This window comes from Chanos chanos, chromosome 1 (assembly GCF_902362185.1).
Source record: "Chanos chanos chromosome 1, fChaCha1.1, whole genome shotgun sequence".
NCBI lineage: Eukaryota > Metazoa > Chordata > Actinopteri > Gonorynchiformes > Chanidae > Chanos > Chanos chanos.
This window is the reverse complement of record NC_044495.1, coordinates 34,796,782-34,822,176: the sequence shown is the minus strand read 5'-3', so window position 1 is coordinate 34,822,176 and position 25,395 is coordinate 34,796,782. Positions and strand designations below refer to the sequence as shown.

The window sequence follows — 25,395 nt, the reverse complement described above, 5'->3', positions numbered from 1 at the left end:
CATAACATTGCAAAATCTGCAAGCAGATTCTTACTATCAAAATGAGCATCAGCTTAGAGGTAAAAAAATGAGCAACAGCTTAAAGGTAACCATACATAGAGACATATGGTGGTCAAGGCCCATCTGTGACAGTTCTAGTTTATGGAATGTCCTTTGGAATGTAGAACATGAATATAAAAAAAATGTGTCACATCAAATGTATTGTCTTTACAGGAAATGATATGTAACTGGGTCAGATAACACCATCCAAATTTCACTGGAGAAAAATTTCACACAGTTCATCCACTGAAATACTATAGCAGTCATATGTCAGCGTGACCTAGCCCTTATGGATACCCTAAGCAAACTCTGGCTACACTTCCTCAGGTATATTTCCTCACAATTTACTACTGCAAGATGTTTTTTAAACACTGCTCAAAAAGTAACAAGAAATATGCTCAGATGACAAAACCAGCATTCTCGGGAATTGTACTTACATTGTATAAGCGAGACGAGGTGGCCGAGTGGTTAAGGCGATGGACTGCTAATCCATTGTGCTCTGCACGCGTGGGTTCGAATCCCATCCTCGTCGGTGTTATCAATATTTGCAGTTTTATGTGGTTTAATACTGAATCTAGTGATGGCACTTATGCCACAAGCAGCTTTTTAATGGCTACATGCTTCTGCTCCTGTTGGAAGTTGCATTGGGTAAAGGTGTCTGCTAAATGAATAAAAGTAAATATAAGATAAGAACATAACACAAGTGGGTGACAAAGTCAACTTCAACAAATGCAAGCCAAGAGTTTTTGTCAGAGCAGAAACTGGATTTTGATTTTTGGTATCATGAGCGACATTGTCAGGATTGACTGGAAACTGATATTGACTGATATTATACACTTGTATGCATAGTTTGTGGAAAGAAACAGATTGTAAGACGAGTATCTCTTTAGTTCTTCACCTATTGTCATCTGAACCACAGACACCTGGAAGTGCAAAACAAATAAGCAAATTACAAAACATACACAGAAAATAAAGGCATGCAAACAGACCAAAACAAACACACATACACACACACACACACACACACAAACAAACAAACAAACAAGCTGAAAAGTAAACATGAAGAGCACAGAAACAAAATGTGAGCCACAACAATAAATTACAAGGCAAACATTTCAGAGAAAGTTGTACTCCCAACTGTTTTATGCTTTTTCTCTCTCTTATTTTTTTTACTCTTCATATATTTTTCCTCTGTTGTTTTTTTTTTTGTTATTGTGTCTTCTCAATTTTCTTTCATACAAAACACAATATTGTACATTCGTGTATTGTTATTTGTGTTTTGTAATTTATTTTTTGCTAATTTTGTTTCAGCTGACACTAGGATGAGTTTCAAGGAATTGATGTTCCAGTGTGCCAATTTCCACAACCAGCACTGAGCACTAACTTTCATTTTCTGTAACACAGGGTAGGAATACTCTCACAGGGTAGGAATACTCAGTCTCTCTCACACACACACACACACGCACGCACGCACGCATAGTCATGCCAGAACCTAATCCAGCTCTTTGCTCTGTGTATAACTGCATATTGTCAGTGAAAGAGTGAGTGGTTCTTAATGAGAATATTTTAAATACTTCTATGAGAACGCATGGTCTCCTCTCACATACAGAGTAAAGTACGCAAAGTAACAAATAAAGTAACAGCCAATACATGTGTGTGTGTGTCTGCGTGTGTGTATTTTGGAGCGGAATATGATGGGTGAGTATTTTGGTGGAGGTCTGGGGGCTGCGGTGTGTCCTAGCGCCAAAGTGAAGTGAATTACATATGGGTCTCTCTCCTGGGCCTCGGCGCATTACACGGTTACACATCACTTTGGATCAGCTCGACCAGGGGTGAGGCCTACTTAGCAGGATGAATATTTCATAGGCACCTCCCCCATTGCGCTAGCCTGTCACTTTGTGTTTGGAGATACAGCAGTTCGCCGTGTGGCAACAGCCTTTCTGAGCTCCACAGTGCCTGCATTATTCAAGGACGTCTCACTCTGTACACTCTCTCTTTCTTACTTTCTACTCTCTTAACTTCTCCTTCTATATTATATGCACTCCCTCTTACTCCTCTGCTCTTTTCAAAACATCTCTCCTTTTCTGTCTTCTCTCCTCCCCTTTCCCCTCCCTGGACCTGTTCCTCTTTTTGGCATTCCTCTGTGGTCTTGCTTGTTTTTTTTTTTTTCCCATCTTTACCTCTGCAACAATAATGACGCTGATGATGTGTCTGTGGTCTCTCTGACTGAGACTGGGTGACAAATCTTTCATGGCTAATAAATAAGTGAACGCGTATAGTATACAATTTTAAAGTATCCGACTACACGAATTTGTCAAAACTGTGAAACTCTTGACCATCCTAACATATATGAGCTGAAGAAAAAAGATAAGCACAATGAAGTCTTGACCGCTAAAAGCCAAGCTGTCTCCTTATTTTAGTGTCGACTGATACTGATATACAAAAACAAGTAAAAAAAAGGGCAATCTGCAAACACGTCTGTGTTTTAACTTCTTTTTACAAAGTACGTATTTGACATGGGGATAGGAAGAAGCCCAGCAAGTGACGTGAAACAGCAAATGCTCTGTTTGACTTTGTAGCAATGGATCTTTTGTCTTAGTATCCGAGAGAACAATCATTGCAGCATTGACTCTGACCTGAATTCTCCTTAAAAAAAAAATCAATGACAACACTTTTCAGCCACAGTTTTACACAGACACTTTCTATTTCAGAAAAAGATATGCCTAAAGATGATCTAGATATGGTGCTAGCTCTCATTGTGAAAAAAACAATTGAAGAGTGAATGGGTTTATGCCAGTTTATGCCATGAATTTGGCAAATAAAAATATGGTCATTTCAAATTTTGAAATTTTTGTTTTAGTCATTTTAATAAGTAGCAATTTGCCACTGTCCTCTAAAACACAATGTTTGTTGAGTTGTCTTTTGAAACATTCCAAAATTATTATGTATAATCAATATAACCTTTTGACTAAGAACATTTTGCTCTCTGGTGCCAAGTGTTTTAGTTTTTAAAAACACTCAACTGATTTTTAGAGATGGTGCTGAGAGTGGTCTTCCGGCCACTCAAGATGTTTCTTTTTAAATGTACATGACATATGAGTGAAAATTCAGGAAATTGTAAAACCATATTGTCTCCAATGGTAAACAAGTAAAAAAGACTCCCAGACCCAATATAGCCTAAGCTGCATATCAACAGACGTCTCAGAGGAGATGTTTTAAAATGAACACTAGGGACTTTGTACAAAATGCACAAAAGATAGAAAGCAGCCATACATGTACAGAATGTATTAGGAAAGATTGTCTGGGGATCTGCATGATATATAACTTCAAAGCAGAGGCCAGAGGTTTATACCAGAAAACGCTGTCTACCAAACTGATGAAGAGATTCAGCAGATTGACTATTGATTGTAAGGTGGTTCATGAGGTGAGCAGTCACATGGTTTAACATAAGAAATTTTCATGCATATGTTTGATTGGTAGAGTATGGTCAGTTTGCAATGGGTTTCCAATGCGTTTGCTACAAATGTCATCATGGCCCCATAGATCTGCCTATTTAATCTGAAACTCTTACAATGCACTTACATATTAGTTTGCATTGCCATTTGTCTGAATGTAATTCTGAACTGGTGGAGAGTTGGTCCAATGGACACCAAAGTCACTGTGTAATGTGACTTTAACATGACTACGGGTGTGCCGATTTTTATGAGAAGCCACATAGCGTGTTTACGAACTATCCCAGACTGCCAGCAACCAGCAACCTCACTGTTTGGAGCGTAATAATCACAAAAACTATAGTTCCAGGTAGTCACTGAATGCTATCAACAACAACAATAATGGGCTTCACGTTTAGTGTTTGTCCCCCTAAAAAATATGTAAAACAACATCAGTGTGGTCCATACAGCACAGCTAGTGAATACATGCTATTACATGCTTCTGCTGTGAAGCTATGTGCCTGAAAAACCTTCAGTGAGAGAGATATAATCTACCAGTACCAGAGTAAGGAAACCAGCTCCGCTCATACCTTAGGAACATGTATTGTTTTCAGAGCATATCTCGCTCATTACTCATCAGCTGCTCTCGTACAAAGTGCCCACATACCAGATAGATTACATCACCAGTGTTTCCCGCTGAAATGTGATGTGACTGGAGTACAAGCACAAGCTTTTTTTCTGTCTAAGCAAACCCACACAGAATAAAAACACTACACAACAGACTCCTCCCTCTCAAGGTTTGTTGTCTTGACTCAATTATCCGAATACTTCTGTAAGTCTAAGACTATTGACCTTTTCCCCTTTAACAGACAGTGCTGAGACATTTTTCCATGGAAGGGTATTTTTCAAAGTACTGGGAGATATTTAAAATAGAGTAATTGCCTTAACATAAGAGTTTTTATTCTCATTTACTGGTATCCAGAGCTGTATGGAGAGGTAAGGAGTTGGCATAATGTTTACCTTTCTGTGAAACCTTTTGCGAAACACTTAAATACCCATAACTATTTCAGTTATAATTATTTTAGAAGTGATTAGTTCCTACAAATTTAACAGCTGAAGTAAAATCTGAAAAACCAAAAACAACAACAACAACAAAACTTTACAATGGGTACAGAAGAAACCATATTACAAAGAAAGAGATTTTGCACATTCAGAACTTGCAAATGTTTTACCTTCACTTTACATAATGGATGATTTACAAAGCAATAGAAATAACAGTTTAAGACATACTAATCCACAAGCAGCTAAGCAGAATACAGTGAAAGAAAGCCATGTATAAGCCCTTAGACATGTAAAAAGGAGGAAGGGATACAAGTTTAGATTTATCTTTACATGAGTGATGTCACATTAAGTCTGTTTTTATTATGAGCGACAATATGCATCTTAAAAGTGAATCCTGTGCACCTTTTGTCGACATTCAGAGGTAAACTCCTTAATAATGTGACATAAACATATATCCACTCTAACACTGAGAATACTTGTCAGAAAACATGTCAATATGGAAGTTACTCACAAGCTGAAATGCATGTTGCATGCCCACAACAGTGTTAAGCATAGCAGGGTATCTGAATTGCTCAGATGTGACTCAGATGAACATCTGATGGATGATCCATATCAGTATTACACAGGATTTAATAACATACACCAAACTGATCATCAATATAAATATGCTACTCCTCAGAGGACAAAAGGCCTGGTACAATAGTAGCACCAGTGTTAGCCACTAATTTGCCTACACAGATAAAATAAAATGTTTGTGCAAATTGTTCCCCTGTAGCGGTGTAGTTGCAACAAGTGATAATATGTAAAAATAATCTAATTTCCATTATAACACACCTTTTAAACAATGTGTTTGTCTGTGGTATTTTCAAACCGATTATGGTGAGTTTAAGCCAACAGACAGACAAGGAGGATTCATGACAGTGGCAACTGACATTCAACACTCAAGGATAATGTCATTTTTATCATGATCATTATCTTCTTCTTCTTCTTCCTCTTCTTCTTATTTTTCTCCCTGGTCCTCCTCTTTTTTCCTATTATGATTATCATTAGTCATAATAATATTAATTTTGTCTCATCTGAAAAAGACAATGGTGAACACAGTTCTGTATGGGGTCCTACAACAGGAATATCTAAAGTTATACATTAAATCAACTGCACATGAAAAAAAACAACAACTACAACTCACTACAACTCACACCAATCAGTCATCAATTTAATATCAGCAAACCTTTTTATACTACTTCATTATAGTGCTGTGCCTTCTCCCAGCTTAATGTGTATCGATCAAAACCTTTTACCATTCAGGACTCAAGAAAGGAGACTGTAGCATGACTTCTATGTGTTTGTGTTTATATCAGTGGGTCAAGTCTAAAATATGCATTATGTGCTTTTTGTGTCCAGCTTCACTGAGTGATCAAGACACTTAATGACGCCTCCATGTTTTTTTCATATTTCAGTTGAGATTGTAGTTTTGAAACATTTATGTTGATTGCTCTGTTTGCCTGGCAATGCATCATGCATTGTTTGTTCTGTTTGTTGTGTGAACTACTTTAAAAAATTATAATGGGAGGTCCAATAGATATGATTCAAATGTTTTACATGATCCAACAATTTTGAATATAGTGTCATAGCAGCTGAGATACAAAATGATACCAAATATTTCATAGAGTAACAATCTATTTCGCAAAGCCTGTTGAGTGAGCACTTGAAAATACCAGCATCCTAAAACAGAGGACTGTGTTGTTAACACAGTGTAACTCAATAACATACTGAAATGAACATGATGCTGTATTCTAGATGATCTGAAGAATAATATTGATTTAATCGTTGTATAAATCCTTGCAGCTGCTCTGTGCACAGTTGCATCCATGCTTTGAGTGCACTGCTCTCTTCTGGTAAAGAACATTATTGCACTTATTAATAAATATTACAGATAGTGAGGTAACTGCCTGGCATAAACTCACTTGCTCATAACTGGCAAATGCAAAACGAGGAACACAGGAGTCATGCACAGCTATTAACATATATGAGTTAACTACACTTCATCAAGATTCGTTTTACAACTTTTTTTTAGCAATTTTCCTGAGAAGACAACAATTGTTGAAGTGGTGTTGAGATTGACCCTGTACAGCTGATACATATAATGCACTCTCCGATAGTAGGAGAGCCTTTTAGAGTATGGCAATAGAACAATGGAAACAAATACTTGCGTGTAACTTTCCAAGCCACTGGTGGTTCCAGAGATGATGGTCATTTGCGTTACTCATGAACATACAACTGGTTCTGATACAAACTTTCACAGTCACAAGTAAGTTGTATGGTGCAAAAACAAAGTACATGTTTTGAACATCCAAGTCTTACATGTGTTCTTTTTCTTGGTGCACATGATACTATGAGACAGAAAAAAGAACATGCGCCAAAAGGACCAATAACCACACATCAGAAAAGTAATTACAGTCTTCTGAAAAGTGTAGTCATCTCACTCTCTCATCTTAAAAAGTGAGAGAGTTAGCTCATGTGTGTCTAAGGTAGAGCAAACTTCGGCATGAGACTTGACCTGCAAATGTGTCAGTATGAGTCTTCATTCATGATTGCACATGACATGCCTGGAGAAAAAAAGGTCAGTGATCCATTACTTCTGTAAAAAATGTAAATATTTGAATACTGCTGTTCAGATTTCCAGACTCAGGATCACATTTCTGTCTAACTGCATACACAAAGAATCACACTACTCAGTCCTGATAGTCAGTTTGTTTTATTTTGCATGCTGGCTGGAAAACGGACTAAAAAACTTTGAAAGAGGTTGGTGGTACATTAAATGAGCATTTTTAAAAAACACTGACTAATGACCAAAATAAAACTACTTTATTGGTTTTCTTATATATTATCAATCTAACATTTATGACAAAAATGGATGATGAAGAATCTTATTGACAAAAATTCTCTACACTGCAACACAGTCTCCCTACCATTTGTGTCTTTTAGACACCAAAACTCAACAAAAGAATGATATATTAATAAAGTAGAGAACATGATGACAGAGATAATCATTTAATGAATTACACATTTATACTTTAGTTTCTAGGGAAAAATAATGGACTGAAAATTTCTCTCATATAGTAATATATTAGATGCTAAGCTTTGAAAAACAAGCAATAAAATGAGAGTGCTTGAGTAGCCTCTGACTCAGCTAATAACCCAGAAAGACCTTGTCAATAAAAATGGAGCCTCTGTAATAGTGATGGGAAATTCAGATCTTTTTACTGACTCAGATCTTTGAATCTCGTTAAGTAAAACGAACGAATCCTTTTTCTAGTCAGTTGTTCATTTCGTTCATTGGAACTAGTGTGGAACTGTAGCTGACTTCTGAGTGATGACAGAAAGATGGTTCTCAAACACTATGAGCAACATGGTTTGCTTGACCTGGTAAAGTATATGCACAAGTTCACTTTGTTGAGCTCTTAAGTAAGCTTTTGAACCACAGCCTACCAAGTTATTCAGTTGAAATGACTGATTACTTAATTTGCCCGTATGAGAGCGCTGTGCCTATCAATAAAAAATGATTGTTCTATGATAGCTATTCATTTTAGCCTACCTAGTCATTGAAGACGTGTAGTGTATGAGCTCGTTCCAACAGAAAGGCAAATTTAACATCCATTCAATAGCTACATAACTAACGTCAGCTATCAAGCTAACGTCTGATAGCTCTTTAAGTCCACGATCCATACCCAGAAGCATGATCCGTTCTGCACGTGCGCCAAAGTCAGCGCATGCTCAGAATTTACGACGATCTCTTTAATGACACTGTCCAATCCACAGATATGGATACATGTATCCATATCTGTGGTCCGATCTGTTCAACGCATGTGTGATTTTTTTTACATCGCTTTGCTTTAATCATGGGATATGGTGTAATTAGGTGAACTGTTGTGTGTGTCAATAAATGTATATCGTTTAAGCTCTGTTTTGGTGTATGGTCACATTTGTCTTTGATAATGTATGAAGAAAAAAATCTTTAGGTAATCGATGTTTACTTAAGTCAACTGCATGGTTGTTGTGATAACACTTGTGATCCCCAAATGGTAAAGCTAGCTCCTAAATCTAGCATGGTTAGCTTCTGCTCACCTTGTGAAATTGATGACACATTGGCTAGGTGGCTTGCTATGTAGTCTTGTTATTTTTCACTGTTAGCAGAGGGGTGGCAACAGACATATTTTAGAGATATAATGAGTTTAAGTCTTTACGGAGACCATCTACACATGCATTTTATTGAACAAAATTGAATGCGGGTCAATCAGGTGTTATTTTCATGGGCGTTATTTTCTCGATTTTCCAAAATCCCATTACTCATAGGGATTTTTTAACAAACCGGAACTTGCAAAAATGCTAATCCGCAGCATAAAAAATGATGACTGTCACTTGCTCGCTCTATAACACATAAATATAGAAACATTCCCATATCTATGTCATAATATCTTTAAACGGACTCTCGTTGGGGACTGCCAGTTGTTTCCGGTTAAAATGTTCACACATGCGTGGTACAAATCGTGCAGGAATAAATTAGTTTTTATGCAATTAAGTAGTTACGCGCATGTGCAGAGCAGAACTCTCTGCCTGCCATACGTCAAGTGTACATGCTCACCGCCGTAAAACATTCACACATGCGTGGTACAAATCGTGCAGGAATAAGTTGTGTTTCCAATTAGGTCAGTACACATATGTGCAGAACGGATCGTGTTTCCGGGTACAGATCGTGGACTTACAAGCTCTCCTCACCAGTAATAATAGTATTAGCTTAGGGAAAAAATGAACAAATCTATCACTTAGACAACTTGTTACTCCCGAGTCATACAAAAGATTAGTTCAAATTGAACGAATCGCCCACGAACGACACATCACTACTCTGAAAGTAAAAGACTAAGAGTGGAATACATGGAGGAGATAGGGTTCCCTTATCAAAACAAAATTTATGTAAGGAATGTCACAGTTGAGGTTGTGCTGTTATACTGTATATCAGCAAGGCTGTGATTCGGTCATAGGCCCAAGGCCACAGGCTTTGAGTGTGATATTGCTTTTATACAACAGTTCCGCAAACAAGGCGGTTTATCAAGCAATGATAATTTGAGACAACAAATTATGTGTTTAGCGTTTATTTGGCTCTGCCAGCAAAAAATAGTTCCTTCAGGATTGCATTTACATGTGTTGTCAAGCAACACATCAGCAGTTTCTTGACTGCAGATTAGTTAGCTAGCTCCCTGCTTTTTATCATACACGAAAAGGCTAGCTAGCTACTTTCTTTCATACTCGACAGCTGGCTCACCAGCTACTTTTTTATCATACATGTAAAGGCTAGTTATGCGGTAGGCCAGCAAGCCACTGTCAATCATAGCCCACTACAGGCTAGCGAGCTACTTTTTGTCATACATGGATGGGCTAGATATACAGACAGCTTGCTATCTAGCTATTGTTTATCATACCTAACTGCAGGCTAGCTAGGTTCTTATTTATCATACACAGAAACTTTATCGGTAAATGCGAATTAAGTTTGTGCTGGTGTGATCAACAATTGCATTGGAACATCTGTAAAGTGATACATAATAGTAAAATGTCAGCACTCTCTGGAATGCTCCTCTTCAATCAATGTACTCGACTGGAACTAACTGTTATAAAATAAACTTCTTTAAACAATATTTAAAAGAACTCAGTGTTACATGGCAAATGTGCAAGAATGAATATGTTTGCTAAAAAAAATTTCAATTTAAATGTCACTGCATTCAGTATTGTAAAATTCAATCAAAACTCCTTACCAATTCTATGCTGCCAATTTTAGAGAGCTTCTGCTTGTGTTGACAAAAAGAAAGATCCAGACAGTGGAGGCAGTGGAGGCAAATAGAAGGTTGGGATTCAGGCACCTTGTTGTGCTCTTTTTTTTTTTTTTTTTAATCTTAATGACTCCCATACCACACAGTTGCACTGGTTGTTGTCTCTCAGATTTACTAAATATAACTTTTATGTTTTATATATGTAATGAAAACACACAGTCATGGAATCAGTGACTGTTTTGGTGCATCCCACATCTAACTAATAATGCGAATACCTGTTTAAGTGGGCAAACTTCAGGTGAATCTTACATTAAATAAACTTTATTCATGGGTACTTACACTAAATATGTGTTAAATCAAGTAGGTGAATGCGAGACAAAAATACTTACGTTATATATAATAAATATTGTTCTATGGTATGAGCATTGTCGTATTATCTCCAGCTGCAAGCTGTTGCTAAGCCTCTTGAGCTTTTCCATCTCACCTTCCCCCTATGCAAACGCAGTGCAGCCAGACAGAACAGAAGTGATGGTGGATTTATTTTTAGCAAGCACTCACATACCTTGTCTGGCAGCATTTGGACCAAATCACTTTCCCTTTAAGTCACTGAATAGTTATGCAGTTTGCTATGTGCAGTCATAAGTGGGTTGCTATAATGCGATATTATAGTACTTTCAAAAAAAAAGAAAGAAAAAAAACCCTTTCTTTTGGAATAGTTTTCATTTCTTCGTTTTCCCTAAAGGTTTAGATTCTGCCAAGTCCATTTTGGTGGTGCTTGTGGAAGCTTTAAAAGCTTTTTTAGGTAACTTGTCATCTATCTCAAACGAAAGCTGAAGTTGCGGGCAGTCGGTCCAGGCTAACACTTCCAGCTTAACTCTGTTTAAAATTTAAATTCCATGAGAACTTGTTGCTTGTTAAGTCACTTATTCTCCCTCTTGCTACACCACTTTGTGTACTGTGCTCCCATCTCTTGGGTCTCTCTGTGCATTTTCTCCTTTTACTCTTCTATCGGTTTTACACTTTGTCTTTTGATTCGCTAACGTGTGAAGCCTACTATTATGATTTCTCGTTAGATGAGGATCAAGAAATTTTGGTACCACTAACTTCACATATGAGCCTCTCTTGCATAGAAGCTCTCTGAAAGGGTGTGTGCAATGCATATGTACCTCTCTCTTGTGCCTCTCCATCTGTGCCACAAAGAAGGAGTGAGTCCTCAAGTTTCTATTCCCATATGTCCATGGCCATGTGCACTCCCAAATGATGCAACACTGTGCTGATCTTAGTCAGCTGTCAATACACGAAAGGTTTGCCGAGTTTGGCACGACAAAATTTAAAATCATAAAGAGCCACAGTTAAATAGCCAGGTCTTTTCATCCAAGAAAAGTTTCTCCATCCATCTTCAGTTCAGTTCAGTTAACTCTCTTTCAGTGTTGCAAAGAATACAAATGACTGTGTTTTGCAAGGGTCAGTCAGACATGGTATGTTGCACTTCGGCGATTCCTGGTGTCAGGGTGAATCTGGCACATTTACCGCAGAATCCAGGCAAGAAACAAAGGGCTTTACACACTCTATGTTGACGCTTGTAAACTGGCAGGTAACAACAGACAGTGGTGCACTTCCCACATGTATCAAAGGAGGCTTGGCTCTTGTCCTCAGTGGATTGCCACACAGGCTATACCATGGTGGGGATTCATGATAATATAGGTAATTGACCATTCCAAATTAGTTGAGAAAGGGATTAAAAAAAGGCATGTATGCAGAACAACACTCTGTTAGAAGGGCCAGGTACTGTAAGCATTACACCTGAGCAAGCTTGGAGTGGTAGTGTGTCCTTGCTTATGAAATTCCACCCATACCTATCCAGTGGAGATTTCTCTGAATGGATTTGGGTCTTTCACAGAAAAACAATGTGAGGGAAATATTAGAGTACAGCAAAATAATTGTAAATTTGAAACTGGGAGCTTTAAAACACTGGTGAAGGATTGGAATTAGGGGCAGGCCTTGTAATGGACTTGTGAAGTGCCTGCAAAGGTGTTCATAAGTCCCATTTTATGCAAAACAAAGTGAAATCTCAGCTCAAATATCAACTCATATTTGGCAGTCAGCATTCTATATAGTGTGTAAATAGTGACTTTATTATTATTGTTAAACTCATGATCCTAAAGTCATGAATATGAAAAAAGAGACTTATGAACAGCAAACACAGTTCACATTTGTGATGGCTCCCATTTTCTCTACCTGTCAACAGTCCAACTAACCACATAGGCCCTCTAAATTCCAGCAACTAGTCTCAGCTACAAGCTCCTCCCCATTCGAAGACTCATATTTTAGCATTTACCTTTGTTCCTGATCCTTTTGCAGCCTGGACACCATTCTCAAAATGTCCTGGATGCAACCTGCCCTCCTCACCCTTTTTGCTGTGCTCTTTGCCTGTGAGTATGATGCAATACATGAAGTGACTGGGGACAGCATTTCCACAGGGCATCTCAGCTCCACCAGTTTATAGGAAGCATAACATTTGGATCCTGACAGCCACAAAAATAGATGAGAAAAGATCTACCAGTTATAAGTGGAACTGATAAAGATTGAAATTGCCATATCCTTTCTCATCTGCTACAGTGTCCCATGGGGCTGACGGTGCAGCTGCTCCCGATACTCACATGGACACTAAAGCGGCAAATCCTCCAGGTGACTGCAAAGCTGTTTTCCTCTGCATTTTAACAAGCTTTAAAAATCTTTTTTTTTAGGACATTTGTTTGGTTTCTCTTGAACTTTCTTTCAACATTTTCCTAAGGTGTGTCGATGGGCTTGTTCATGCCAGAGGCTGATGCCTCCAACTTTTTTAAACGACGTGGCAGGAGGTCTGTGAAGTCGCAAGATGAACTTGATGGTAAGGCTCTTTATGTTCATTACTTTATTCTTCATGGCTTACTTGTTGATTTACTTAAAAAAGGGTCTCACCCTTTTTTATAGAACTACTGTGCATTTACACCAATATCCTTTTTTTTAACAGCAGGAGTTACAGATACAGCCCTTAAGTGGATACAATTGTGACCTTACAATTTTGTGGACTGGACCTTTGTACATTAGATCTTAAATTTTACTCCTTTTTTCAAATAATGTAATACAACATGACGACATTTCATGCACTTAAATGGAAGAAAAGCTATTAATTAGTCACTAATGTTGATATGGGATTCAAACTGTTATGTAAACTGTGTGATGTGACAGAATGGATCTGATATGATTAGATGGCTAGCTTGTCATGTGTGGTGAATGTACTCACCAGAGAAGGGAGTATTAACTGCTGAGCACTGCAGCAGAAAGCACATGTGGTTATGAGCAGGAGCCACAGGGTAACATGGAGAGCCCATCTCTTATCAACATTTTATAGCCATGTTTTTTGATACATAAGTCAACATCAGTGTGCCCAGTAATTTGAAACACTACACAACTCTCAAAATTCATCCAGGAAAAGAATAGATTGTATCTTATTGAGTATTAAGTATAAAGAGAAGTGTGTAGGCTTTACAAAAATGGGCAAGAATAATAATATACAGTACAATATAACTATCAAAATCACACATAACTTCGAACTGTCAGTGTGTGTGCCTGTGTGTGTGGGTGTGTGTACACGTATCTGTATCAGAGTTATTCTGTTTGTTCAGTAGCATGATGTCACATTGCTATATTTAACAGAGAGTTTCATTATAAAATTATTTTGTTAATTTTTAAAATTTCATCTTTCCCACATTCACAGCTGAGCAAAGACAGAGGCTGGCCGCAGACAAGCGAAAAAGGGATTACCATGAGGAAAAGTTAAATGAATTTGAGAGCTATGCAGAAGAGGAGAATGATGGTGAGCTTACTCTGCCTTCAAACATGTAAACCAAAGAGAGTCAAAGTTTTATTTCTTATTCACTTATCTTCATTATCATACACATCCCATTGTAAATCACAAGTGAAATTACTGCATTTTGATTTACATCAAGTCAAAACCCATCTCTTCTTCATGACTCTCAGAACAAGATGAGAGGACGCGTGCGAGTACAGAGCAGTGGCGAGAGTTCCACTATGATGGCCTTGATCCTGCTCAATAATACAACCGCCATACAAACTGAGTTGGCTTGTTTTTGGGTGATGTTCTTGGGTCACTATGATGTGATTTTACATGTGGCTTTACATGATCGCATTTTAAGGATTTGTTCATTACAAACATAAAATTGTTAAAAAAATATAAAAATGAATCACAGAAAAAATATACCAAAAAAAATAAATAAATAAAAATCATAAAAATATTTACATTGTAGTTACAACACTGTTTTACACCTTTACAAGCATATTCATCTGAAAACTATGAGTTATGAGTAATGCTAAAAAAAAAAAAAAAAAAAAAAAAGAATCTTTATTAAACTGCAGCAAAATGTATCTTGCAGCTTCTTTTATGACTGATCTGTCTGTGACAGTGGTGTTAAATTTCATGAACACAGTGCACTTTATGCAGTTGCTAGCTGAAAATGTTCAAGATTTCTCCTGGATATTGCAGAACAATGATGCAATCTTGTATGGTAAATGCATGAAAAATACAGATAATTCAAAGAAAATGCATGAACCTGGGATACAGTTTAAATCAAAAACAAATTATGACCAACTTAGAAATTTGCAAGAAAAACTCTCTCTGCGGTGTCCATGGTTCTTGTTTTCTGAATGAAAGAACCATCACCCAACTGCTAAATTCAAAGAGTTGGAATGAGGGCACCTTGGGTCAATATAGCACAGAGTTTGTTTTGAGATTTGTTACATATTTGGGAAACTGCTGCAAAAGGTGCTCACACTCTAAATGAATGGTATTTCATTTATGTCAATAAACATGTTTAATGGTGGTCATATTTAAGTTGGTGCACAAGAGATTACAAATGAATTTAAAAGTCAGTTATCTAATGGTTTGTTCGAATTGCAGCCTGTGATGACTTGGACCAGAAAAATGAATGACACGCTCGCTGTAGCTCTGCCAACCAATAAGACAGTCAGTACAGTGTGTAAAAATATACTTCTCTATACTTCACTTATGCTGGTTGTCTTGGGAACTATTCTGCATAAGCCCACAGGGTTCACTTCTAAATATGCCACACCCATGAGGTGAACAGTGTCTACTGAAAGCAAGCACAAAAGACTGTTGTAAATTTAAGCTAAAAAAATCAAATTTTTCTTAGCTACCCTTAATTAATTTTTATAATGTTTTCATAAATTTAATTTTCTTTTGTTTGTAACCTGAATGTAAAGGTAGACACATGGAAATACCCTACGCTGGCTCACTGGAACCCAGATCCACACACATCACTGCCACGGTATTTGGACACTTTGTGCACATATGGCTATTAAGTTCAAGTTTAGCCAATGCGTTATTATCCCCTGAAGCTATCGAAACACGCAAGTAAGTAATTTTCAAAAGATTTCGCGACTGTTAAGCAAAACCCATACAGGCCGGAGCCTACGCAGGCATGATTGCAGTGAACATACCCTTCCCGAGTCTCTAGACCTTTATTTTGAAATATGGGAAGTGACCTTGGGCCGGAAGTTAATCCGTCTTCAGGGCTAGTTTCACAAAGTTAGCCGTGGATGTTCCTTTCAGTGTTTATGTATAGTTAACAAGATTGCTGTTTGACAAATGCCGTGAAAATAAGGTTGTTTACAGTTAGCGACTCGTTTGTGAAAATGAATACAGTTTTTGCAATCGCTTTAGTTTTTATTGGATGCTGTAGCAACGTCATATTTTTGGAACTTTTAGTGAGGTGAGTACTGTCACAAGTTTAATATGCTTTCTGTCCAATTTTGTACCAGTAACAGACACTGGTGCGTTTGTGCATTTCACGAATATGGTTCACCAATGACTGACCTGACTGTGATTACAGTACACCGGACATGCATCTGATCTTTCGTAACTGACCCGATTCAGACTGGTGCCGTTGATGCTTTTTAGCAGTTTATTTGGGTCGTTCTCTGATTTTGTGCAAAACTTTCCGCTGAGTCCTCTCACTCGGCTCAATATTTGTCTGATTCAACAGAGCATCTGCATTCGTGTGTGTATGAATATAATTTGCTTCATTCCCTCCCTTTCCACACAGTATGTTGTTTTAGCAAGCAGCCCCACTCGCTGCTTCGCTAAAATACGGTTTGGTTACGTTTACGTTCAGGAAGGTCCGTCGAGTCATTCATCTGATAGGAGGGAAGCACAGTCTTATAACGACGTCAGTGTTATTGTACATCAGCCGCCCAGCCGATTCAATTGAAACCTCTTAGTTTATTGTCAGTTTGCTCATCCAACACGTTGACTAAATTAATGTTGATTCATTTTCGAAACGCACAAATGATTGAGGATTCCAGTGAGAACACTGATAAGTAGCAACTTTTATCAACTATAATTTCAGTCTATTCACTGTGTTATGCTCCTCATATTGTAATAAGATGCGTGCAGCAACAGCACATTGGAGCGTGCACCTCAGAATCTTGCGTTCAAGAGTTACACTGTTCTCCTTACCTAGCCTATTTCGATAAATGCTCTTTGACAAAGAAACTCTATTTGGGTCATTCCACATGTAGGGGACACGGGCTCCCTCATGAAGTTTTTTGCTGATATTTGCTCATCTGTCCAGATGTGATTGTAGGATATGAAAAGGAAAAAATGTCCATATTCTCTCATGCCTATTTGGTTACCAAAAATAGCATTTTGGTTATTTAAACTTGACAGCACAAGCAATGCAGAGAGTGTCAGGAGTAATTTATCAAGTTTTATAGAACCCAGTGTTAAGATATGCAAGAAAAATAAGAGTTTTATAGTGGTCCTGGGTTGTAATTTTGTTTTAGAATAGTGTGCTCATTGTCCTTCAAACCTGCCAATGGTGAGTACTTGCCTAAAGTAATTTATGAGAGATAGACTAACTGTTTTGCATGTTTTCCAGGGATCACCCAGGATGTGGGAATATTGTAACATTTGCTCAGTTTGCCTTTATTGCACTTGAGGGATTCATCTTTGAAACAGATTTTGGAAGGAAGAAGCCAGCCATACCCATAAGGTATAGCATGTTTTTTTTTTATTTTGGGGGATTTTTGCTGAATGCATTTTAATGCTTGTATAGTCAAATACCCATGTTATTTTTTAAAATGATTATGCTGTGTCACATTCAAAATAAGGATTAAGTACAAAATAAGATTTAAGTACACAGAGTACAATGATTTTCGATGTAATAACACATGTATATTCATAAATTAAATATTATTATTATTATTGTTGTTGTTGTTGTTATTATTATTTAAAGGTTGCATAATACAGCAGAAGAAACAGAGCAGCAGAAAGCCAATTACTTTTGCCCATTCATGAATGCATAGGTTGTTGACAGTTAGCCTATGTGGCCCAGCTGACATGAAACCATTAGCCATGGAATTAGGAGCCCAGGGGTAAATGAATTTTTGTTCAGTAGGGGTGATGTCTGTGAACTTGTGGGTTAATACTGCAATGAATATATGCTTGAGATCGTAAGAAGGAGACCTTTAATATGGAATCTTCTCTGCTCAGTGGCTTCATTTAGTTTGAGTTGAATTAACAAGATCCTGCCTTTCCTGCCCCTGTAATGGGAGAGTATGGCAGTCGCCAATGATTGAACAGAAGCTCTATTCCCACTATCTGCGTTTGTGACAGTGGAATATGGACTTTTGCACTTAGCTCCATATGGTCTACCTCTGTGTGTACCTGAAATTTCTGACTTCTGATGCCCACTTGGAAACAAACAAACAAAAAAATCCTTAACTGTTTTAATTTTTGGACTATTGGATTATGCAGAGCTACCGAATGAAAACTTTTCAAAAGAATATTGAAAAGTTGTGTGCTTTACAATCTTGTTAAAAATAATATTTACTTCAAACAGAACCATGATGTTGAACAGCTTGAATACTTAAGGCAAGTTTCTAGAACTTCAAAAAGAATTGAAATTCTACAGACATTGTATTACTCTGGGTATGGCTTGATTGTTCAGTAGTTCTTTGATGGTGGCATTGAGTCATGATGAGATGTAGGAGTAGAACCCTTAGTCCCACAAAATACTAGACAGGCTACTTGTTGATTAGTGATATATGTTTGTTTTATACTATTGTATCAGTGCAGATAGCTCCCCATTCTCTTATTCTCACTGTTTGTTATTTAGTTTTCATTTTCTGTTGATCTATGTAAGATACTGTTTTTTGTAATAGTCAGATATTAAAAACAAGCAGTACCAATCTGAGACCTGAAAAGACAATTTTTAAATGTCCTATTCCTTCACTTCTCTTTTTTTAAATCTCCACAGTAACTATGTGATCATGGTGACCATGTTCTTCACTGTAAGTGTGATGAACAATTATGCCCTGAACTTCAACATTGCAATGCCACTCCACATGATTTTCAGATCGGTGAGTATGCCTTAAATCCTAAAACTAATTTGAAATCAACCCTCTTACACCTTCTTGTGTTATAATTAATTTTGGCATGCTTTTCTTGCATTTGTCCCCTCTGATTTAACAGTGCACTCTCTTTCTGGTTGCTTACCTGGTTCCCTAACTGTATGAAAGATGAAGAGTTAGTAAAATGTTTCATTAATTGTATAATTATCGTGCAACTAACTCTTGTCTCTGTAGGGGTCACTGATTGCTAACATGGTACTGGGAATTATCATACTGAAAAAAAGGTAACTCTTCTGACCGATTTTGTGGAGCACGTTAGTCTTGGTTTTTTTGTTTGTTTGTTTTGTTTCTTCTTTCTTTTTTTTTAATTCCCTAATTTTATCCAAAATTTGAAATAGTCAGTTACCCATGAAGTTCTTTTAAGTCTCATCCTAGCATTGAAGCAGCCCCTTCAAGGTCAGTGATACTAGCACATGTTTCATCTAATACCTGTGAAACGTCGCAAAACACGATGCTGTAACAGTCTTGGAGGAGAGCACTGTTTACTAGTTTGTCAGTCAAAGTTACCTTTGCCAAAAGACCCACACAAGGGAATACTAATTGCATTTGCAGTACCCCTGGGTATGATGTTGATTCCAACCATGAATCCCAGATGTAGGCTGCAGCTCTGTACTGTGAGAGAGTGTCTTAACTGTGTGTGGTACTCGGGAGTCTTCTGTCAGATGTTTCTGTGTCACTGTAGGCCTCTGGTATGTAACTTGCCTTGTCTATTAGGAAATGTTAATCGTGGACATTATGGTCTTCTATGCAGATATTCAAGGAGTAAATTCCTGTCTATAGCTCTGGTATCTCTGGGGATCTTTATTTGCACCTTTATGTCAGCTAAACAAGTGGTAAGATTTTCTCCGTTGTCTTTGAAAGAAAAAACACATCTGAAAGAAACACCATGTTGACATGAACAGAATATCCAGACTGATGAGCAATGTATCTCATTATTGGTATGAATCCAGTCAATATTCCTGCACACATAAAAATAAAATTCTGCAGCCAGGGTGCTCTGTGGTTTTATCTCCTATTTCTATGTAAGAGTCTCAGACTGTCTCACACATTAATCTCTGAAATGTCATTTGCATGTCATAATATGAGTTTATTTTATTTATTTCATCTGAAGCATGATATAAATGGGACTGCAGAGGAGGGAGGAGTCCATGCCTTTTTGCACTGGCTTTTGGGTAGGTCTGCTTCTACATATCTGAAACTTGTGTGTTTGGGTGGCTGTATACAGTATGTGTGTGTTCTGAGTCTGTTTTACATCATCACTGCTTTTCCTTTTTCACTCACTCAGACTTGCTCACTGTAAGACTTTGTTCCAAAACATATTAATCCAGAATGCATGGCTTCAGAATTAGATTTATATCATGAACATTTTTGGGTTGATACGGAGAAACAGTTTGAAAAAAGTAATAAAAATCAGTGCTTAATTCTGTTTGTCATTTTCATTGTCAGTGCTGAGTGTACTCAGTGTCTGTAGAGAGTCCCATATATCCCATATCTAATTTATAATGCTCAGCTATGAAACAAAAATGTGTCTTTCAACATTCTAAGCTGCAATCAGACATATTAATATGACACACATACATTCCTGCTCTGCCTTAAAAGGAAGAAAAATACTCCCCCAAAAAAACATAAATGAATTTAATGGTAGTCTCTTAATGGCACATGAGATAAGCGTTTTCTGATGGTGAATAAACAGCATGTGTCATATTTCATGATAACAAGACAGGTGTTGTGATCTGAGACAGTGCTGCTACGTCTACAATCTAAAACATTACCCTTTTGTCTTATGAACATGTGACCGTGTCCTGCAGGTTTTGAGAAAATCGGGCGTTAGCTGTCGTTCACAGTTTGTGTACTTCACCAGTTGTCTACATTTGGGCTTGGAGTTAATTAGCACGCATGCAAACCGACTGTCATGCTGCAATGTAATGACAAGAGATGCTACTTTCAGTTTTAGCTTTATGGTGACACTCAAGGATATATGCAACATTAGAAATCTGTTGAAAAGTGTTCAGACTCGCCCAGACGGGTTCAGATTAGTATTCCCCACTGCCTGTGTTCCAAGGGTGTGGAGAGGTGAGATGAGTCATCCGCATCTACACTCAAAGTAGACTGGCAAATATGTACATCAGATTTCATAATAAAAGGCCTATCGATTACATGGCAAAGAACTAGCCAATAATAGTGCAGTCTTAGTAAAGTCATTTCTATTCATCACCTCTTAGCCACATTAAATTATCTGCTCATATGCACTAGAGGAGTGAACCTTTTGTTAACTTTGCCAACTACAGACAAAAATGTTAGAACTCTACTAACACGTCAATGCTGAAATACAGGTAAGAGTTCAAATATTTGCAATTGCCTCAGAAGAAGTAGTTAGACCTGCAGGGCTCTCAGGTCTGTGTGCAGCAACAGTAAGTTGTGAGTAACCAGTGTAGTTTTTTACGCATTGCTGGAAGAGGGGTATAAGTATCTTAAGGAGCTTGCATGGTTGTAACCTGGGAAAATATGGGTAGGAGGGGAAATTATCGTTACTGCCTCCTACTAATTAAAATAAGAGTCACTGATGGTAGGGCCAGACCCATAGGCCTCCCAAAGTCATCCTGAAAATATTGTATGTTATTTTTGCATGGTCCCCTACCAGTGTGCCAGTTTTCATAACAACTATGGATGGTCATAGACTGTGCTCATGCACCTTAGGTGCTTGACTTCACTAAAAGAAATTTGATATCTCAAAGACCTGTGCTGCCAGCTGATCCAAACATAACTTGAGTTCATTTGTGGTAGCTGTATTTGCCGGCATCCCCCTCTTTATTTCTGCTCTGGAACACTTAACCTTCACTCATTGACCTGAACCTGCTGTGTAATGTCAGGTTTGAAGAATATTCAGAACTGTAGATGTTTCACACACAAACTCAATATAAATGCTAGGTTTTGTCTGTCTTGGCACAGGTATTGGCATGTTGACTTTTGCCCTGCTTATGTCAGCAAGAATGGGGATTTTCCAAGAGATGTTATACAAGCAGTATGGAAAGCACTCCAAGGAAGCTCTTTTCTACAATGTGAGTCCGTATGCTTCTGTCTGCCCTCTCATATTTTTAATACATCATGTGCAGTTGAAACTATTCCACGTGTTTCTAACAAGGTATGCATTGAAGGCTGATAACATGTGTAATAATCCTGTCTAATTATTACTGGTTGATATGCCATTTGTTTGGAGAATTTGGATCAGTATTTTCTGAGCTTGTTCACTAATTTGCCACCTTTAGCTAGGTGGTCTGTATAGGTGGGTAAGTGGATTGCTGATATGCAGACCCAAGCTTGCTGTTGAGGTTAAGTTAGTTATTGTATCGCTTGTCAAACCGAAAAAATGAAGGACTTAATAGAGCTAAAACTTGTTTCTTTCACTGTTTTCTGAAGTTTGGCATTATTGGAAAGTCTATTCTCGTGCATGAGGTGTGCTTAAAAATTTCAAAGTTTTATGGAGGAGGGACCTCCCCCAGTATGGTTTTCTGTGATTTTTCACAACAGTGACTTAGTTAATTATTTTTTTCATTTGTTAACCAATCTACAAGCAAAATTAAAACTTATGTTGATATGTTGTCAATGACAACAATCATACTCTGTATGTCTGATAAAAGACTGAAGGGAAAAGAATGAATTTACACAACAAAATGTACATGTTTTAAATCCTTTCTTCTTTCAGCACTGTCTACCACTGCCTGGGTTCCTGTTGTTCTCTACAGACATCTATAATCATGCTGTACTCTTCAGTCAAAGTAGTAAGTAGAATTTCGCCCTGTCAAAACATGATAGCAAAGGCTAGCCGGGATAGTGCAGTAAATGAGTAACCTCAGCAAATCATAATCTTCATAATCTTTCTTAATTGTCCTTTAGTGTCTGAAGCTGATATATTTGCAATTATCTGGCTGCTCAGGACATGAGTTTACTACACTGATGCTCGCACAATGTTCATTCATGTTTTTTGACACAATTTTCATCCTTTGTGATAATTGTTTTTTCTCTTTAAAGGTGCTATGGAAATTCCTGTCATCAGACAGTCTGTTCCAGTGATGTGGTTTTACTTGTTGATGAATGTCATTACCCAGTATCCTTATAAAGTCCATGCTGTAATTACCAAAAAATATAACCAGGGCTGGTTTTTCAAAGGTATTTAAGATTAAGAACTTAAGAATGAACAAGATTTGATCTCACGCAGGATGAAATCAGTAATATCGAATATTACTCCAGTTTTTCAAAACAACAAGACCAGATCTCTCTGATTCAAATAACGTTACCAAATCTGGTTTTATGGTGCTTGGACCCATAGAAGCCATCTACTGGCCATAATAAACTACATTTGAAGAACTGTAAATATAACACAAAGCAAATGTGTTCAAAGGGTATGGCCATATGAGATTCTAGATGGTGTTCCACAATGATATTTGTCTTTTCTGATTTGATGGTATCACACATTGGCTATAAACAGCCCATTCCATCTCATTCCAAATATGCTCCATTTGGTTGAGGTCTGGGGACTGTACAGGCCACGTTAGTAAACTGAACTCACCTTATTGCCCCTGGAACCATCTTTAGACAGTATATGCTTTGTGACATGCCACATTATCCTTCTGGAAGTATCCATGTGACAAAACCTTAACTGTTAAAGCATTAATAGAAACATCAGAAACAGTGTTTACAATGTGTCATGGTGTTCAGACATCCCTCATGTGGTGTCATAAGACTTAACATGTGCCAGGAAATGTTCCACTCTGTCACACCTTCCACACTGCACACTGTAGTTGAGCTCTGATGTTATTGACTTCCCTGATCATCAAGGTATCTTCACCCACAGTTCTCATACCCAAGCACCTGTGCCTGTGAGACTGGGTGTTTATTAGAAGGAAAGTAAGGTAGGAAATGATGAACTTTGCATCATGAACTGTTGCTGAGATAAAGCAGTTGGTATCATAGTATCAGTTTTACCATGGGCTTTGACACCTTTTGCCACCCCATGTGTTTTTAGTTAGACGTGGACAAAATCAAGTATCCAGTGTCACAGTAAAGTGGAGGGGCATGGAATTCATGAAGTAAGGTTTAACAGTTGGGCAAGTGATGTTTTTCTAAAAACCCAGGATGGGCGTAGTGGGATACTATCCCACTACATGTACTTGCCTATTTTTTATGAAAGACAGTCAGTGTAAGATGGGAATATGTAATGAATGTATAATAAATTAATATGTATAATATTTACATACTGGATTAGAAATGAAATGACAACTGTGGGAATCCTGCCAAATTATTGGGGGCAAGGTTTGAACACAAGTATTCATGCAGACAAATAGCACTATCTAATAGAATATGTACTCGTAATCAATAAGCAGAGAAACAGTTCAAAATTGTCAACAGATAATATACAAGTCCTGTAATGTCACATCTGTTTAACTCAACCAATTGACAGTGGTGCAACAAGTGTAAGGAACAGCCATTGACAGTTTATATGGATTATTTTATTTATTAGATAATTTGGGGACAAAATCTCTGAGATTCAAAAGATTAATGGAATACAGACTTTGACTTGCCCTGTGGTCCTTTTTTGGGTTCTTCTTTGGATGCTTTTCAATCAGATTTTCACAAATGAATCGGAGAGGTCCAATTCACAACACAGCACAACACAACACAACACAACACAACACAGAAACCATGTATCTGTAGCCTTGATTTACTTCCAGTCATGTAGTGTGATAAGGTCAGAGCCCACTGGTGTCTGTCTAGCAACTGGGAAAATCTTTTCTAATAGACAAATCAGATTTATTGTTAGATGTCCTCTGGGCTTTCATTAATAAACCGCCTTTGGAGTTGTAAATTTTCACCTTAACTCAACCTCTCAGATATGTGTGCATTCGGGGTGTGTTTATTCTGACCACTGAGTGCGCTTCACTAACTGTGACTTTGGTGGTGACACTGCGCAAGTTCCTCAGCCTCATCATCTCCATCCTTTACTTCCACAACCCTTTCACAGTCTGGCACTGGATAGGCACCGCAGTGGTCTTTCTAGGAACACTCCTCTACACGGAAGTGTGGACCAATTTCCAAGCTGCTCACAGTGGAGTTAAACGGGACCAGAAGAAAGAATAAAATAGTCCAGTATGTGTGGGATATGTCTCCAACTGTGTCTGTCTGTGCGTACGTGCAACTGTCACTTTGTGTTTGTATGTCATCAAATAAAGTTTCCCTGGGTAGAGTAACAGCCTGTTTCTTACATATACTTATTTTAGTTTGTCTGTCAGATTTTGTTCTAACTTATGAAATAAAGCAGAAGTTAACAGAAGACAAGGCTTCTACTCAGAAATGCTAGGCAATGCTGTTCATGAAAGCATTCTTAACTGTCCTTGCTTTTCTAAATCTATTTTATGAAAAAGGAAGTTAAAATGTTGACAATAAATGAGTGCCTTGAATTTAGTCTGATACTTCTTCAAACTAGAAAGGAAGCAAAATGATGCTTTTTGATTGTAATTACTATGGAATTCACTTGAGGAATATTTCTGGAA

The 25,395-nt window shown here is 37.6% G+C and overlaps 2 protein-coding genes and 1 non-coding gene across 3 annotated transcripts; all 3 read left to right on the top strand.

Moving 5' to 3' along the window:
* Positions 1–489: 489 nt before the first annotated feature.
* trnas-gcu (transfer RNA serine (anticodon GCU)) lies at positions 490–571 on the top strand. Its single transcript has one exon. It is a non-coding gene; the product is annotated as a tRNA-Ser (tRNA).
* A 12,163-nt stretch (positions 572–12,734) lies between these two features.
* Positions 12,735–14,475, top strand: ucmab (upper zone of growth plate and cartilage matrix associated b). Its single transcript, XM_030784713.1, is given in 5 exon segments — positions 12,735–12,786; positions 12,974–13,042; positions 13,149–13,244; positions 14,115–14,213; positions 14,378–14,475. Coding segments are annotated over 5 exon segments (414 nt in total).
* A 1,499-nt stretch (positions 14,476–15,974) lies between these two features.
* slc35b4 (solute carrier family 35 member B4) lies at positions 15,975–25,068 on the top strand. The gene is made up of 10 exons (XM_030783998.1): positions 15,975–16,146; positions 17,314–17,427; positions 18,694–18,796; positions 19,022–19,071; positions 19,599–19,680; positions 19,959–20,019; positions 21,797–21,906; positions 22,551–22,626; positions 22,877–22,952; positions 24,736–25,068. The coding sequence occupies exons 1-10, from the start codon at positions 16,070–16,072 to the stop codon at positions 24,980–24,982; spliced, it is 996 nt and encodes a 331-aa protein (XP_030639858.1). The 5' UTR covers positions 15,975–16,069; the 3' UTR covers positions 24,983–25,068.
* Positions 25,069–25,395: the final 327 nt, after the last annotated feature.